Source organism: Hemiscyllium ocellatum, chromosome 3 (assembly GCF_020745735.1).
Source record: "Hemiscyllium ocellatum isolate sHemOce1 chromosome 3, sHemOce1.pat.X.cur, whole genome shotgun sequence".
Taxonomy (NCBI): Eukaryota; Metazoa; Chordata; class Chondrichthyes; order Orectolobiformes; family Hemiscylliidae; genus Hemiscyllium; species Hemiscyllium ocellatum.
The window spans coordinates 32,922,848-32,941,223 of record NC_083403.1 but is presented as its reverse complement, the minus strand read 5'-3'; the positions used below and the strand labels follow the sequence as shown (position 1 = coordinate 32,941,223).

The 18,376-nt window shown below is 41.7% G+C and overlaps 2 protein-coding genes across 4 annotated transcripts in view; one reads left to right on the top strand and one right to left on the bottom strand.

The window, feature by feature from the left end:
* Window positions 1-1,842, top strand: part of crybg1a (crystallin beta-gamma domain containing 1a) — a 226,341-nt gene extending 224,499 nt beyond the window's left edge. For all 3 annotated transcript variants that reach the window (XM_060849434.1, XM_060849426.1, XM_060849442.1), the window contains one exon: window positions 177-1,842. In XM_060849434.1, the coding sequence (XP_060705417.1) occupies window positions 177-265 (89 nt within the window). In that variant the 3' untranslated portion in view covers window positions 266-1,842. The remainder of the gene's footprint in view (window positions 1-176) is intronic.
* The window catches only part of rtn4ip1 (reticulon 4 interacting protein 1), a 56,822-nt gene continuing 40,277 nt past the window's right edge, over window positions 1,832-18,376 (bottom strand). The window contains exon 9 of the mRNA XM_060849454.1: window positions 1,832-2,050. Within this exon, the coding sequence (XP_060705437.1) occupies window positions 1,928-2,050 (123 nt within the window). The 3' untranslated portion in view covers window positions 1,832-1,927. The remainder of the gene's footprint in view (window positions 2,051-18,376) is intronic.

Here is an 18,376-nt window from a genome sequence, read left to right as displayed (position 1 = left end):
TTAATTTAAATAAACTTTCTTTCAGCAAGTACCCATTCATAATGATGGTTGTATGCATTGTTTGAAAAGGCTGTGCAATCAAGATTGGTAGATTTTGACCAGAATTAAACTTTGTTCAAAAAAATCCAGCTTTTCATTAAATTTATCTAACCATTGTAATCTTATTGCTTTTAAAGGTGGTCAACATTATGACCAGAATCAAACCATTCTCAGCAGACTTGATGAAGTTCAACAAACACAAAGATGGGATCTGGAAATCCTTTGATTCATTCCAAGCAGAAACAGGAAATCAAAATATTTGAGGCTCTTTTGAAATATTGTAAACCTCTTCATTTTACTACTGGAAGTGCAATGTTTCACTTTAAGTGAATTCCAGGCATAGTAAATTGGAATTCAGGGCAAGACTGGTAGAAAGGTCATCTCAATTAAATGTTTATTTCTAAGCAAGTACTGCTCACTATGCAACATAACCAGATCTGATGTAGAGTCTTAGGTCTTTATCATTTTTCAAGATTAGTTCATATATTGGCAGCAGGGCCTGGTTGTTGTTTCAGTATTGAATGTAAATGCTTTGAAATCCTCCTTTAGATTAAAAGAAACAGGTATTTATACTTGATAAATATCGTGCTCACTCTACAGTTTTATTGAACATCAGAAGGCTTGTTTATTATTTGGGTTTAATGTCCTCTATTTTTAGTGATGCAGCACATTAGAACTGTTGAAATATGTTTTCTTCTCCAAAACGAAACCAGACCAGCACCATCTGTCTGGTGTAATTGCTGCACATATCCATCAAATCATATTCGATTCCATTCATTTCAAAGGAGTCTTTCACAGTGGTCAAATAAGATTGAATATCAATCACTTTGAATGCCATAATTAACATAAATGGTAGCATCTACATTTCAGAGTATTGTATATTTTGCTATTCTCGGTTGGAAGGTCAGAAGATAAAATGTTGGTTAACAGGTTACTGTTTTATTGCACCATGACGTCCTTGGCAGATGAGCTGAATTACTTCATGTAGCAAGCACTACGCTGCTGTCTTCCAATTTGTTCAAAACATTAAAGTACAAAACATTTAGTTGGAAAACTGCTCTCAGCTTTTGAATCAATTAACAAGTCAATTCATTTTAGTTTCAAAGGCAATTTAAGAACTATCCTTTAAAATGGTGTTGCTCCCAGATGGAGTTCCTGATTTTAATTTAGAGTTTTGAATTACTGCCAATATGTGTAGTGTTTGCATTAGTAACACAAAGATTTAAAAACAAAACATTCCAAAGAACGACCTGACAACAGGTTTAATTAAAAACAATGGTAGCATTGGTGTTAGATCACTTCTGCTTGTGTCACACACTGAGACATCTTACTGGCAGGCCAGGATTGTTTTCTGTTGGGGAAATCAGGAGATGTTTATAAACAGCTGTTTTGTTTGATAATTGTGTCAAGGATTGTAATCTGCATCAGTTGTAGCAATTTGTAATTTGAGAACTTTTTTACCCTTTTAATTGATCACGCTAAGTACACAGGACTTCTAATGTCTATCAGATGCTTTAATGGCAGTTTGAGGTAATGGGAATAACTTGAGAACTGTACCAGTGTGGTGGTATAGTTTTAATCTGAGATTTAATGCTGTCTAACTTTACCTATGTTACCCCGATTCCTTGCTTTCACCAGCTGAACTATTGTTACACTAGCGCTTGACAATTGTTTTCATGGACAGTGAACAGTGTTTTATTACCCCTTTTACTATCTACAACAGCTGAACTACTGTATTCGTTCAAGGTACTGAATCATGTATATGTAACAACTTTAAATAAAATGTACAACGTTTTGAGTTAATTGCTGGAGACTGTTTATTGCAGCTATTGAAAATAGAAATAAGTGGACATAACATCAAAAACTGGTCTGTACAGATCTTCAGCTCCTAATATAAATATCCTTTAGTCCCATCAATGACAGTCTTCCCTCGTGCGTGACCACTTTCTAGTTTCAGGAAGGCCTTGGGTACTTGCGAGAATGAAAAAACCTGCTCAACAACTGGCCGAATCTAAAATAAGATACAGGATGAAGAAATTACTTCTGCCAATTACTCGAGTCTTACAATGTAAACAATTATTTCACTTATCACAGCAAATACTTCAACTCAGGTTTCAGGAGGAGAGGGATGTGGGGTTGACAAGGAGTGATTTATAGAAGTAAAACATTGAACTGCAATAAGTCAACATGGCTTTGTGTGTGGGAAATCATGTCTCACAAACTTGACTGAGTTTTTTGATGAAGTAACAAAGAAGAATGATGAGGGCAGAGCAGTAGATGTGATCTATATGGACTTCAGTAAGGCGTTCGACAAGGTTCCCCATGGGAGATTGATTAGCAAGGTTAGATCTCATGGAATACAGGGAGAACTAGCCATTTGGATACAGAACTGGTTCAAAGGTAGAAGACAGAGGGTGGTGGTGGAGGGTTGTTTTTCAGACTGGAGGCCTGTGACCAGTGGAGTGCCACAAGGATCGGTGCTGGGCCCTCTACTTGTTGTCATTTGCATAAATGATTTGGATGTGAGCATAAGACGTACAGTTAGTAAGTTTGCTGATGACACCAAAATTGGAGGTGTAGTGTACAGCGAAGAGGGTTACCTCAGATTACAACAGGATCAGGGCCAATGGGCTGAGAAGTGGCAGATGGAGTTTAATTCAGAGAAATGCAAGGTGCTGCATTTTGGGAAAGCAAATCTTAGCAGGACTTATACATTTAATGGTAAGGTCCTAGGGAGTGTTGCTGAAAAAAAGAGACCTTGGAGTGCAGGTTCATAGCTCCTTGAAAGTGGAGTCGCAGGTAGATAGGATAGTGAAGACGGTGTTTGGTATGCTTTCCTTTATTGATCAGAGTATTGAGCACAGGAGGTGGGAGGTCATGTTGCAGCTGTACAGGACATTAGTTAGGCCACTGTTGGAATATTGCGTGCAATTCTGGTCTTCCTATCGGAAAGATGTTGTGAAACTTGAAAGGGTTCAGAAAATATTTACAAGGATGTTGCCAGGGTTGGAGGATCTGAGCTATAGGGAGAGGCTGAACAGGCTGGGGCTGTTTTCCCTGGAGCGTCAGAGGCTGAGGGGTGACCTTATAGAGGTTTACAAAATTGAGGGGCATGGATAGGATAAATAGGCAAAGTTTTTTTCCATGCGGTTGGGGAGTCCAGAAGTAAAGGGCATAGGTTTAGGATGAGAGGGGAAAGATATAAAGAGACCTAAGGGTCAACCTTTTCACGCAGAGGGTGGTACATGTATGGAATGAGCTGCCAGAGGATGTGGTGGAGGCTGGTACTATTGCAACATTTAAGAGGCATTTGGATGGGTATATGAATAGGAAATGTTTGGAGGGATATGGGCCGGGTGCTGGCAGGTGGGACTAGATTGGGTTGGGATATCTGGTCGGCGTGGAAGGGTTAGACCGAAGGGTCTGTTTCCATGCTGTACATCCCTAAGACTCTAAGTCATTGAGCTTATTGCATTATAAAGTTGGACACAGCTCTACATGACACATGCAAATATTAGATCCCAAACCTCACCACAGCTGCTCTTGGGTGCGAGATACCCATAAAACCCTAGCTATAGATATGGCATCCTTGCAAAGCAGAAAACTCTGGCAAAATTCAAATTTGATTCAGGTTGTAACTTGTTTAAAATTATATATTGGTCACAGTCATCAATACTGTCATTTGAACAAAAAAAATTACTCTAGCCTGTGCTTCCATTCATCCATATCTTAGTCATGTTAATGCTGCCATTCAATCCGTGTCTTAATTAGCCACATTAATTGTGTATCCTATAATATTCGAAGTGAATCTCTCTCAGTTTCATTTTCCATTCACTTAACTTCAACAGCTTTTGGCAGGGAATGAGTTCCAGATGTCCACCTACCCTTTGTGCAAAGTGTTTCTTGATGTCATGCCCGAAATGGCCTTGCTCCAATTTTAAAGTCTCTCCTTTACCCAAGTTACCTAACCATTGGAAATAATTTCTATCTACCTCTGGCTCAGTTGGTGACATGCTTGTCTCTGAATCACAGGGTCCTGGGATCAGGTCTGATTGCAGGGTTTGATCATAAAAGCAAAAAGTTGACACTGCAGAAGTGTTGTAGTACCAGAGCAGTAGTCTTACTGTGAACACATGAACATTACATGAGGCCACTTCGAACATGCTTTGTTGGATGCAAGATGCATAGCACTAAAACTGAAGACATTCATAAAAATTATCCCCAGTCCTTTGGCCAATATTTGTCCCTCAATCTACACCACAAAACAGATTTACCAGTTATTATTGTCAAAATGTTTTAGGAGTTTGCTGTAGACATGGTAGAACATTGATGACCCTTCAAAAGTACTTCATTGGCTATAAAGTACTTTGAAATCTCCAATGGTCATGTAAACTGCTATATAAATATGATCCTTTACAATTGTTTAATAATCCCTAAAACATCAGAACATCCAGTTATACAAACCTAATTTATGTAACCTCCTCCCACAATTTAGCTAAACAAAAAAACAACTGTGGATGCTGAAATTAAAAAAAACTGAATTCTAAAACATTAACTCTGCTTTCTCTCCACAGACGCTTCCAGGTCTGCTGAAAATTTCCAGCAATTTCTGATCTTGAGTCACAGAGTTGTATAGCACAGAAACAGACCCTTCGGTCCAAGAGGTCCATGCTGACCAGTTTTCCTAAATTAATCTACAGCACTTGGGCCATATCCCGCCAAACCCTTTCTACTCATGTATCCATCCAGACCCCTTTTAAATGTTGCGGTTGTACAAGCCTCCCCACCACTTTCTCTGGTAGCTCCATCTACGCACCACCCTCTGCATGAAAAAGCTGCCCCTTTGGCCCGTTTCATATCTTTCCCCTCTCACCTTAAACCTATGCCCTTTAATTTTGGACTCCCTTAACCTGGGAAAAGGACCTTGGTTATTCACCCTATCCATGCAACTCATGATTTTATAAACTTCCATAAGGTCACCCCTCGGCCTCTGATGCTCCAGGGAAAATAGCCTCACTTCAGCCTCTCACTTCAGCTGCAAACTTACTAACCAATCTTCCTACGTTCACATCAAAATCATTTACATAAATTACAAAAATCAGTGGATCCAGCACACCATTAGTTATAGGTTCCAGTCTGAGAAACAATAAATGAATAAAGATATTGAGGTTCTAGAAATGAATAAAAGAGAATCTTATTTTAGATACAGACAACTTGGTTCAATTCAATCTCTTAATCAATGTAAAGAGCAGGGGAATTCTTAAGAAAGAAATCAGGAAGGCAAGGATTGGAATGAGATAGCATTGGAATATCCTTAAGCTTATCAGCCAAAGAGATTCTGCAAATACATTAAGAACAGGAGGGCAACTAGAGAGAGGATAGGGCCTCTTAAAGATCAAGGAGGTCTTCTTTGTGTTGAACTCCAGGAGATTGGAGAGATACTAAAGAAATATTTCACGTAGTTTTTATTGTAGAGAAAGAAATGGAGTCTAGAGAATGCAGAGATGTTTTAAAAACAGTTCACATAACAGATGATGATGTTTTGGAGGTCTTATAGATTATCAAAGGTGGATAAATCTCCAGGACCTGATCTAATTTACCCCAGAACATTATGGGAAGTAAGGAAAGAAATTACAAGACCCCTTACAGAAATATTGGCATCATTTGTAACTACGGGTGATGTGCCTGATGACTGGAGTGTTGCTAATGTACCTTTCTTTAAGGAAGGTTGTAAGGAAAAACCAGGGAACTGTAGACCATTAACCTCAGTTGAGAGTATTTTGATGGAGGGGATTATAAAAGATAGGATTAATAGACATTTAGAGAGGCAAAAAGTGGATTAGGGATAGTCAGCATGGTTTTGTGCAAGGAAAATAGTGTCTCACAAACTTGATTGAGTTTTTTGAGCAAATTACCAAAAGGATTGGTGACAGTAGAGCAGTAGATGTGTTTTTGTTTGGATTTTAGTAAAGCCTTCAACAAGGTTCTGCTTGGTAGACGAATTAGTAAAGTTAAGTCACACGGGATTCAAGATGAACTTGCCAATTGGATACATAATTGGCTTAACAGCAGGAGACAGAGAGTGATGGTGGAAGGTTGCTTACTTTGGACTGGAGATCTATGATCAGCAGTGCTCCACAGGGATTGGTTCTGGGCCCTCTTCTGTTTGTTATTTACATAAATGATTTGCATGAGAATATAGTAGGTATGGTTAATAAGTTTGTTGGTGACACCCACATTGGTGGCATAGCAGACAGTGAAGAAGATTTTCGAGGATTACAAAGGGATTTTGATCAAATGGGTCGATGGGCTGAAAAATGGAAGATGGAATTCAATCTGGATAAATGTGAGGTATTGCATTTTGGTACAAGGATAGGGCTTATATAATTAATGGTGGGACCTTAGGTAGTGTTGTAGAACAGAGGGACGTAGAGTTGCAGGTACATGATTCTTTGAAGTTTGTGTCACATATAGGTGGTTAAAAAGGCATAGACACCTTGCATTCAAATCTCAGTCCTTTGAGTATAGGAGTCAAGAAGACATGTTGAGGTTTTACAGCTCATTGGTGAAGCCTCTTCTAAAATACTGTGTCCAGTTCTGGGCATTCAGTTATAAGGAGGATGTTATCAAGCTGGAGAGGGTTCAGAAGAGATTTACCAAGATATTGCTGGGTGTGAAAGGTTTGAGTTATAAAGGCTGGATAGGCTGTGACTTTTTCACTGGAGCGTAGAAGGTTGACAGGCAAACAAACAGAAGTTTATAAAATAATGAGAGGTACAGACAGAATTAATGGTAATTGTCTTTTCCCCAGGGTGGGGGATTTCAAGATTGGGGGGCACATTTTTAACTGAGAGGAAAGAGATTTAAAAAAAGACATGAGAGGCGATTTTTTTGAAGCCCTCATGAGAAGCATCAGATAATTATTTAAATAAAATAAAAATACAATTAAATTTCACAATTAATTGTGAAGCATGAAAAACTGAAGCATGAAACCAATGAAAATAAAAGCAAAATATTACAAATGCTGAAAATGTAAAACTGTTTCTTTACATCAGAGAGAAGAGCAGGCCTTCCACAAGTTGGGAATACCTGGAAGAAAATCAGCAGTGTCAGTTCTTAAGAGTTGTATTGAATGCAAAGTGTTAATCTTGTTTCTCTGTCCACAGACTCACTGAGTTTGGCAAAACCAATTCTATATCTTTGAAGATGAACCAGGTACAAAGTACTTTTAAAAATCAACAGTGCTGAAGAGTTGCTTAGTTCCGCTGTCATCACTACCCTCTAATAAATCAAAGTGAAACTGCACTTAACACCATACCACTATTGATATTTCATTCGTAGAATAGAATAGCTCATCAATGATGAAATGTTCTAATTGCCTGCAAGGGATGCAGACTAAATCATCAAGGTACACTCAGTTGGATCGACTCAAGTTCTAACAACACTCATGGCCAGTATAAATAGTTCTTCTGTAGTAATTTGGTATATAGTTTAAGAAGGTATATGGTTGGCTAGTTAATTGCAATTTTCCAAAAGGCTTATGGGGATATGGTTCTACAAGCTGAATTTTATTCTTTGCCCATTCAAACATATAAGATTCTTAATAAGAAAATTCCAGATTTTAAATAACATTTTCAAAATATGCAGAGTTTCCAGCTAAAATACTTCAAGGTAATGGCATCAAATCACCATATAAAGCTATCAAACTCTAGCCCACATTAGAGACACAGAGACTATTGAATAGCGTATTGTGCAATATATTTATATAGAAAGTCTGTAGTGGAGGTCCAATCACTTTCACAAAACATATTCATGAATACATGAGTTTTTCATTCTTACATGTGAAAAATAGTTAAATTGCATACACAGAAGGATTTTGTGACAAACAAAATTATCAAGAACATCTATAACAAGTATTCTGTGGCAACTGGTTCAGGATTGCAATTATCATATCAGCCCTTTATAAATAAGCCCATATTTTGGGTTCCCTTCTATTAACTGGTCACCAACCAAAAATGTTAATTCGTCTTCTCTCCACAGATACTGCTAGATCTGCTGAGTCTATCCAGCATGTTAGCTTTTTATTTCAAGCTTCCAGTAGTCATAGTATTTTGCTTTAGTCTATTCTAGATTTGAATCAAACCTCCAGTTTGCACTATGCCCATTATCTTACTACGAAGATTTAAATTGAGGTGATTTTTACCTTCTATATAATAACGTACAAACTTGTATTTTGTTTGTAGCATATGGCATAATCTGTTGTCCTTTTTTAAAAGATTTTCCTCATAATTCAGTGCACTGTAGTGTTTTGAGTTTTTGCAACCAAAAGATTAATGCATTTGGCATGGAATGTGCATTTTTGACAGTGACATATTCTTGCTTAACTGCTTTTGCATTGAAACTTGCATCAAAATGGCATCTTTAATGCAGAAAATACAAAGAGCTTTGTAGTTGTGGTTGTACCAGAACAGATGTCAATTCATGATGGCAGAATTAGAAGCAGCAACAGGAAGGAAGGTTCAAGGCAAGGTCGACAAAATTGAAGAGGAAGAAACAGGCTTTGAGTCCTATTAAAAAAGGAAAGCAGAGGGTAAAATGGACAGAAGATCAGAATCACGGGAATGGGGGGGTGGGGAAGAAAGATGATTCAGAAATGTAGTGCAACATTCTGAGTCAAATGTTATGCTTTATGGAAGAGGAGACCTGATGGGCAGAATGGCCTACTCCTGTTCCTCCCTCTTAGAGGTTTACAATGGCTAACACAACCTAGAAGTAGTTAGTTGGCTGTAAGTACTTCGAAATGCTCAGAGGCCCTGAACAGCACAACAGAAACGGCACATATGATTTATAAATGTAATGCGACATTCTAAGTAAGGATGTTATGCTTCAGCGATGCAGGGCATTTGTGAAACTACATCTCGTACTCTATGTGCTGTTTTGGTCTCCTTATTTAAGGAAGGATGTGAATCTGATGGAAGTGGTTCAAAGGAGATTTATGCAAGACATTTCCACAAGATTGATACATATGTGTACAGTTGTCGGCTAAGAGAATAGAGCTCAGCTTTACTAAACGTGCAAACGCTTGCTATTCAGGTTCACCAACGATGCTGGAAAGCTGTCATCACTTGTAGCAATCCACTCTTTCCTCAGTCATGAAACTGGTAAACAAATATTCACGAATACATTTCCTGATTTCGCAAACAATAAAGTAATACCATTCATCTAGGTGCTCCCTCTGTATCACAACCACGCACGAAACAGGAGCTCAGACATGCAGCAAAACAGCTGCTACAAATAAGCCAGGTTTCTAAGCTAGTTTTGGATTAAAGCATCTTTGAAATTCATTGTGTAGCACAAACACTGACAACAAAACCCTGCTGGTTAAAAACGCAGACAATGAAGCCTAGAGGTTTAAACTATACTGAGGAAACAGGTCAACTGGAAAATTCTGCTGCTTTGAACTTCATCGGTTCAGAGACAACATGTCAGATTAGCGATGAATATTTCGAAATACAAAATGACAACTGAAGTCATTTAGCATCAATCATGATGAAGGCCTAAATGGGATTAAATCCTGAACCATGTCTCTTCCTGTGGACAGAGCTACCAGTATTTTCAAAGTCTACTAGTCAATCAGAACTGCATTATCATCAACAACCTCACAAAAAATGCTTTACATGACTGTAGTGAGTGAGTGTACAATGCACAAACAGCGGGGGAAGAATTCAAGCACGAGCCTTGATATTAGTTCCCCCGATGACAATGAGGAAAACAGATAATAGGATGCAGGGGTCAGAGATTAAAGCAGGAAGTGTAAGTTCAACAGCCCGTACCCATTCCTCATTCCACAACAGTGGGTTTCTCAGAAACAAAAGGTGCTCCTGATAAAATGATTGATCAGAGGGTTCCATTGCACGCTACTGCACCCCAATGGCAAATCCAGACATATCAAGCTGAAAGGTGTCTCTCCAACCAGAGACCCAGGGTTACAGTACAGACAGGTAGTTCTTCATGGAATTTTTTTTAATATGGGGGACTATGAGGCACTTGATTTTGAAAAGAAGAAAAAGGAGGAAAAAATGTTGCATTTAAGAAAAACATTTCCAAGGGAGTAAGGAACAGAAAGGTTTAGGGAATACATCATGGACTTTAAGAAGCTAATGATACCTTCTTAAGTAAATTACATCCTATCAACAAACATCCCATTTGGAATAACCTGAGATTTACAGCACCGGCTTCACTCACTTAGAAACCACCTTGGGTGAGAGAGGGGAAGAGGCCACAGCTCTCCCTCAATTACATGCCACCACTGGAAATGTGTTGGTATCTGCTGAGGATAGGGGCTCTGTTTGTGTGTGATAGCCCTTCTGGCAGGTTAGCCTGCCAATACTGATTACTTGGGCTCACATAAGAATGGCACTAGGCATAGCAAAGCCCAGCAGGAGAAGAAATGGTGGGATGAGGAAGTCAAGTAATTAACACTTGAGATAATTTACGTATTTAGGACCTTACCTTGGGAGAATTTATTTCACATTTCAATGGGAGAGTATGAGTCTTTGGCGATGATAGCTTGTCTGAGCTGTCTTTTAATAATATTTCACTATTTAAAATCATAGAGCTGTACAGCATGGAAACAGACCCATCGGTTCCACTCGTCCATAATGACCAGATATCCTAAATTAATCTAGTCCCATTTACCAGCACTTGGCCCATATCCCTCCAAACCCTTCCTATTCATATACCCATCCCGATGCCTTTTAAATGTTGTAATTGTACCAGCCTCCACCACTTCCTATGGCATGTCCCAGGACCATTCTCTGCATTTATTTAGGGTGATGCTACAATGGCCTTCATGCACTTGGACAAGGGTAAAGGTGTATTCAAGTAGCATCCCACCTCTTTTACGCCATCAAATGGCCCCAACTGGCAGCTCAGTCCATACATGCACCACCCTCTGGGTAAAAACATTGCCCCTTAGTTCCCTTTTATATCTTTCCCCTCTCACCCTAAATCTATGCCTTCTAGTTTTGGACTCCCCTACCCAAGGGAAAAGATCTTGGCTGTTCACCCTATCCACACCCCTCTTGATATTATAAACTTCTATAAGATCACCCCTCAGCTTCCAAAACTGGAGGGAAAACAGCCCCAGCCTATTCAGCCTCTCCGACCCTGGCAACATTCCTATGGATCTTTCCTGAACCCACTTAAGTTTCACAACATCCTCCCTACAGCAGGGAGATCAGAACTGAACACAATATTCCAAAAGTGGCCTAACCAATGTCCTGTACAGCTGCAATATGACCTCCCAACTCCAATAATCAATAAAGGCCAGCATACCAAATGCAAGCAAACCAAATTTAGCAAGATCAATCTCCTAACAAAACTAAACTAACGCTGACACCGACGTAAACACTGCAGATCAAGAACTGACTAGTATTTCTCACATTAAATGACTATGTCCATGTATTGCCCCAGTACAGTAACTACAGGTAAGTGGGAATTATATTTCACTGCACATTGCACAGTCTAAAACATTGTACATCTTACAGTGCCTCCTAGGGTCTGCCTAGCAACAGAACAAACACCTTGAAGTGCACTCTATGGTTAAAACAGTCTATGACTGCCATTTGGCAGAACCTCAAGTGTTCAACCTATTTATAAGGAAACCTCTTCCAGTAAGTGGCAAAGCAAACATACACACAGCAGATTCCTTGCAAAGGCAAACAGGGTCAGTTAAAAGGTGCCATTTATAGAAAGGGCTGTACCATGTTACTACAGATGGCAAACAACATACACAAGACGTGGTTAATTATTTCCTGCTCTACTGAACACAATTGGATGTGATGAAAGCAGTGAAACCAAACAGTTGAACTGTACACTTGAATAATGGAATACAAGGTTAGCAGGAAATCTTGCTGGAAATGTTTAATTCTCTGGACTGAACCAGGAACAATTCGTGCAGAGGGCCCACAATGTGCCAGCTCAGTTGCAATTGGATTATGTGACCAAGTCATAAGGAAAAGCATGTCCCAGGACTAATCCCTGCATTTATTTAAGGTGATGCTACAATGGCCTTTATGCACTTGGACAAGGGTAAAGGTGTATTCAAGTAGCATCCCACCTCTTTTACACCATCAAATGGCCCCAACTGGAAAGCAGATGAATTAACTGAAGGCAGAATCAGACGCTGTTCTGATTCCCTCTGCACCCTGTAATAAATCTCTGTTCGTCATATTCCCAAATCCAAATGTGTTGGAGCAGGATCTCTAACGACTGACATGCCCCTAACCTATATCGTGGGGATCTCCAGGACAGGCTAATATTGAACTTGAGGTGCTCTCCTAGGCTCCCTCACAGTGTTGGGTGCTGTGGTACAGCCAGACGTGTGGGGTGCAGTGAGATAGTTGGAGGTGTGATGTGCAGAACGCTTCCTTTGACTGTGAGCAGAAGTGCAAGAATCAGTGCTGCTGGGCAAAGCAAGACAAATTTTATTTGAAAACTACTTTCCTCCAACCTCCCACATTGCCTCATCTTAAAGAGCTCTATGATTTTTACACAGAAGGCAAAGTAAGTATTAAAACTGCAAAACCAGCCCCTTCCAAGGTATTAAAGATAGGTTAAAACTTAAATTACTTAACCTGTTCAATCCAATACAATTTGCACATCAATGCATTCAATGTCTATCAATCCTTCTGGCAGGGAAGTTCGAAAGAGATAGAAGGACTCATTGACAAGCTTTGCATATCATAGAGACCAGACAGGCAGCTCTCAATTCTGATGAGAAGCTAGCCCCAGCTGTCTAGAGTCTCATGTGGTGAACAATTACTAAGATGGAGGACCACCTAATCAGTGATCTCAACAGCTGAAGATCCGGTGTTGCACTGGGGCGTACAAAGTTAAAAATCACACATCAGACTATAGTCCAACAGGTTTAGTTGGAAGCACTAGCTTTCAGAGCGAAGTTCCTTCATCAGGTGGTTGTCAGAGTTGGTTTCAGAAAGAGAGAGAGAGAGAGAGAAGTCAACATGCAGAAATCTGCAAAGCTCAGTTCATCTGTCAGCACCAATGTGGCCGTCACTGGGATTAACTGTCACAAAAAGGAAAAGAGCACCATCTTCTGACACAAAAGCTAATTGCAGTAAAGTGTGCCCCATGCTCACGATTAATTCCTCTGCTGCAGTTTCTTTAATAGACATATAGAGTGCACACGAACATTTCCTGAATGCACAATGTTAGGTTCACACTCTAAAGTCAGTTCTAATGAAAGGTCAATAATCTGAAACATTAGCTTTGTTTTGTCCTCCTTCTCCACAGAAATTGCTTGCTATGACACTACTATATCTTTAAGAGGTGTATCTTGTCCTTTTTTTTAATGAAGAAAAGTTGAGACAGAGGTGAAAATCAGTCTATCAAGCCAATGAAGTAAACAGCTTATGAGGCCTTGGGTTTTTGTTTAAAAGGTGGAACAATAGAAGCAGCCTGAATGAGTGGGGTCGAGCACCCACAGAACCAGGATTTTTAGTTTCAGTTTTCACAGCAGTTGTGGTCTCAAAGTTGGATGTGGAAGTTGTTTTTCCTCTCTCAGTTACAGCTAAAAGCTAGGGATTCTCCTCCTGCTGCTAGAATTGCATGTGAAACAATCTGTTCGACTGAATTTGCCTTTGCCAAGGGTGTGTTATGGGATGTTACTATATTGGAACAGTTATTATTAATTAGTTAAATAAACTAGTATTCTGCTAAGTTTTCCAATAGAGTTATTACTCCAATTCTATGTTGTATTTTAACTAAAGTGTATGAATAAAGTGTGTTTTGCTTTAAGACTGCTTCAAGTCTGACCTACCAAATTGCATCTGGAACACAAAGTCAGGCATTTGCCTTAAAAGTAAGAAAAAGTGAGGGTCTAAGCTATCTACTTCTTATGTTTTGAGGGGGCTTGGTCTGATTTCCAGCATCTGCAGTCATTGTTTTTACCTACCTGATCCAGAACAATATCCAACTGAGTAATTTCTGTTCTTTTTTTGTCCAGCATCCAATGTGTTTTGTTTTTGTTTGCAGTCCTGAGGGAGTACTAGTTGGTCAAAATGATGCCAAGGTTCATATCATGAACTGAAGATCCATCTGCCTGTTCATATCGGCTTCAAACATCTCATACCACTATCAGCAAACAGTACCAAATTCACACAGTGTCCCAGTCAACATTTCTCTCTCAACCAACCAGCACCAAGATCAAACTTAGTTTTACCAGTCTTTAGCTGAGGATTTGTAGGTTACCTATATAAGAATTACTTCAATCTGGCAACGAGTCACATTAAGGCTAGTAGTAAAAATATACTTTTCTTTTCACAGAATCCCTACAGAGTGAAAGCAGGCCATTTAGTCCATCGAGTCAACACCATCCTTCCGAACAGCATCCCACCCAGTCCTACCCCTTCCACCCTATCCCAATAACCCTGCATTTCCCTTGGCCAATCCACTGCACTTGCACATCCCTGGACATTTTGGAGCAATTTAATATGGCCACTCTACCGAACCTGCACATCTTTGTACTGTGGAAGGAAAACCGGAGCACCCGGAGGAAACCTACACAGACACGGGGAGAATGTGCGAACTCCACACGGAAAGTCACCTGAGGGTGAATTGAACCCAGTTTCCTGGCACTGAGAGACAACAGTGCAAGCCACGGTGCCACCCGTGTTCCACAAACACACTTCCCAAATTGTGCTGCTCGCATTCCACTTCCTAACCCTCACGCTCCGTTACCTTCACACACAGCCTGACCCTCAGATGCAGTTACCTTCACACAGAGCCTGACCCTCACCATTAGTTACTTTCACATACACAGCCTGGCCCACACACGCAGTTACCTTCACACACAGCCTGACCCTCACGCTCAGTTACCTTCACACACAGCCTGACCCTCACGCTCAGTTACCCTCACACAGAGCCTGACCCTCACGCTCAGTTACCCTCACACAGAGCCTGACCCTCATGCTCTGTTACCTTCACACAGAGCCTGACCCTCAGATGCAGTTAGCTTCACACACAGCCTGACCCTCACCATTAGTTACCTTCACACACAGCCTGACCTTCACGCTCAGTTACCTTCACACACAGCCTGACCCTCACGCTCAGTTACCTTCACACACAGCCTGACCCTCATGCTCAGTTACCTTCACACACAGCCTGACCCTCACGCTCCGTTACCTCCACACAGCCTGACCCTCATAATCAGTTACCCTCACACAGAGCCTGACCCTCACGCTCAGTTACCTTCACACACAGCCTGACCCTCACCATTAGATACCTTCACACACAGCCTGACCCTCATGCTCAGTTACCCTCACACGAGCCTGACCCTCACGCTCAGTTACCTTCACACACAGCCTGACCCTCACCATTAGATACCTTCACACACAGCCTGACCCTCATGCTCAGTTACCCTCACACGAGCCTGACCCTCACGCTCAGTTACCTTCACACAGAGCCTGACCCTCAGATGCAGTTAGCTTCACACACAGCCTGACCCTCACCATTAGTTACCTTCACACACAGCCTGACCTTCATGCTCAGTTACCTTCACACACAGCCTGACCCTCACCATTAGATACCTTCACACACAGCCTGACCCTCATGCTCAGTTACCCTCACACGAGCCTGACCCTCACGCTCTGTTACCTTCACACAGAGCCTGACCCTCAGATGCAGTTAGCTTCACACACAGCCTGACCCTCACCATTAGTTACCTTCACACACAGCCTGACCTTCATGCTCAGTTACCTTCACACACAGCCTGACCCTCACGCTCAGTTACCTTCACACACAGCCTGACCCTCACGCTCAGTTACCTTCACACACAGCCTGACCCTCATGCTCAGTTACCTTCACACACAGCCTGACCCTCACGCTCCGTTACCTCCACACAGCCTGACCCTCATAATCAGTTACCCTCACACAGAGCCTGACCCTCACACACAGCCTGACCCTCACCATTAGATACCTTCACACACAGCCTGACCCTCATGCTCAGTTACCCTCACACGAGCCTGACCCTCACGCTCAGTTACCTTCACACAGAGCCTGACCCTGCCATTAGTTACCTTCACACACAGCCTGACCCTCACGCTCTGTTACCTTCACACACAGCCTGACCCACACACGCAGTTACCTTCACACACAGCCTGACCCTCACGCTCAGTCACCCTCACACAGAGCCTGACCCTCACCATTAGTTACCTTCACACAGAGCCTGACCCTCACGCTCAGTTACCTTCACACAGAGCCTGACCCTCACGCTCCGTTATCTCCACACAAAGCCTGACCCTCACACTCAGATACCCTCACACACAGCCTGACCCACACGCTCAGTTACCCTCACACATAGCCTGACACTCACGCTCAGTTACCCTCACACACAGCCTGACCCTCACGCTCAGTTACCTTCACATACACAGCCTGACCCACACACGCAGTTACCTTCACACACAGCCTGACCCACACACGCAGTTACCTTCACACACAGCCTGACCCTCACACGCAGTTACCTTCAAGATTTCCCAAACTGCTCACCATGACCTTCTCTGGGCAAATTAGGTTGAGGATGGAAAAAAATGCTGGCCCAGCCAATGCAGTCCAGATCCCCAAAATGGGAGAAACAGAAATCCATGGCACAATTTCAGAATGCTTGGCCTGCTCTTTAAATCCTTAACATTATTTCTTTCTGCCATAGCTCCTTATCCCTTTTCAGTCCATATTTCAGCCTCTTATTCTAAACCCAATCCCTAAATCTTTCTCTTCAGTAATAATTATTTCCACCTGAACACAACTCTCATCCCGATCTCTATTCTTGACAATTCTTTTGTTTTTCTGGTCACCCCTCTGTGGCCCCAGACAGGACTTGTTAGTGCAGGACTACCTGGCACAATGACTGACACTGGCTACGGATAGGCCACACAGAGGGAAATCAGTGCCCTGCTGTGTGGGCAAAATCCTGAAGGTCCTGCTGGATGGGGTGGTGCAAAGGCAGCATGTGCTCTTTCCCTGAGGCCAGCTGAGGAGGCTAATGTCAAGACAGACCTCGCCAAACTTCTCATCCGATTCTGCCAGAGCCGTGTCTCTCAGGCACCCCTAGTGTCTGCGTGGGTTTCCTCCCACAGTCCAAAGATGTGAAGGTTTAGTGGAATAGCCATGGGAAATGCAGGGTTACAAGGATAGGGTAGGGAGTGGGTCTGGGTGGGATGCTCTTTGGAGGGTCGCCTTCAATTTGAGAACACTTGGATGGTCCAGTAACCATCTCTAAGAGAGTTGAGGAGTAACCTGTTCATAGAAAACCTGGCGTGATGTGTTGAAGGTTGAAGTGGAGAGCACTGTGTATTTTTCTGGGGAAAAGTGGATAAATATTTTAAGCAGAGAAAGGTACAGAACTATGGGATGGAGCCAGAAAAAGGGTGTAGTTGTGGGTTGCTCCAGCTAAGAGTTTGTTCAGACACTTTGGAAGGTGACGCTTTCAGCAATGCTGCAAACCTCACTGCCTTACCAACATGACGCAATGTGCCTTTGAGAGGGCGTGATGTTTCCTGGTATTCTTGAAGAGGGTATTGTCAATCTGGTGCCAAGGTGTCTGCCCCTTGGAAAGCAGACTCAATAGACTAACAGATGTACAGCACGGAAACAGTCCCTTCGATTCAACCTGTCCATGCCGACCAGATATCCCAACCCAATCCAGTCTAACCTGCCAGCACCCGGCTCATATCCCTCCAAGCCCTTCCTAATCATATACCCATCCAAATGCCTCTTAAATGTTGCAATTGTACCAGCCTCCACCACATCCTCTGACAGCTCATTCCATACACGCACCACCTTCTGCATGAAAAAGTTGTCCCTTAGGTCCCTTTTATATCTTTCCCCTCCAACCCTAAAACTATGTCTCTAGTTCTGGCATCCCCCACCTCAGGAAAAATACCTTGTCTATTTATCCTATTCATGCTCCTCATGATTTTAAAAGATCATCCTCTATAAAGTCACTCCTCAGCCTCTGACAGTCCAGGGAAAACAGCCTTACCCTATTCAGACTCTCCCTATAGCTCAAATCCTCCAACCCTGGCAACCTACTTGTAAATCTTTTCCGAACCCTTTCAGGTTTCACAACATCTTTCCAATAGGAAGGAGACCAGAATTACACGCAATATTCCAAAAGTGGCCTAACCAATGTCCTATACAGCTGCAACATGAGTTCTCAATTCCTATACTCAATGCACAGACAAATAAATGAAAGCATCCCAAACGACTTTACTTTCGTAGATGGGCTATGAACCTACATTTCAAGGTCTCATTGTTCAGC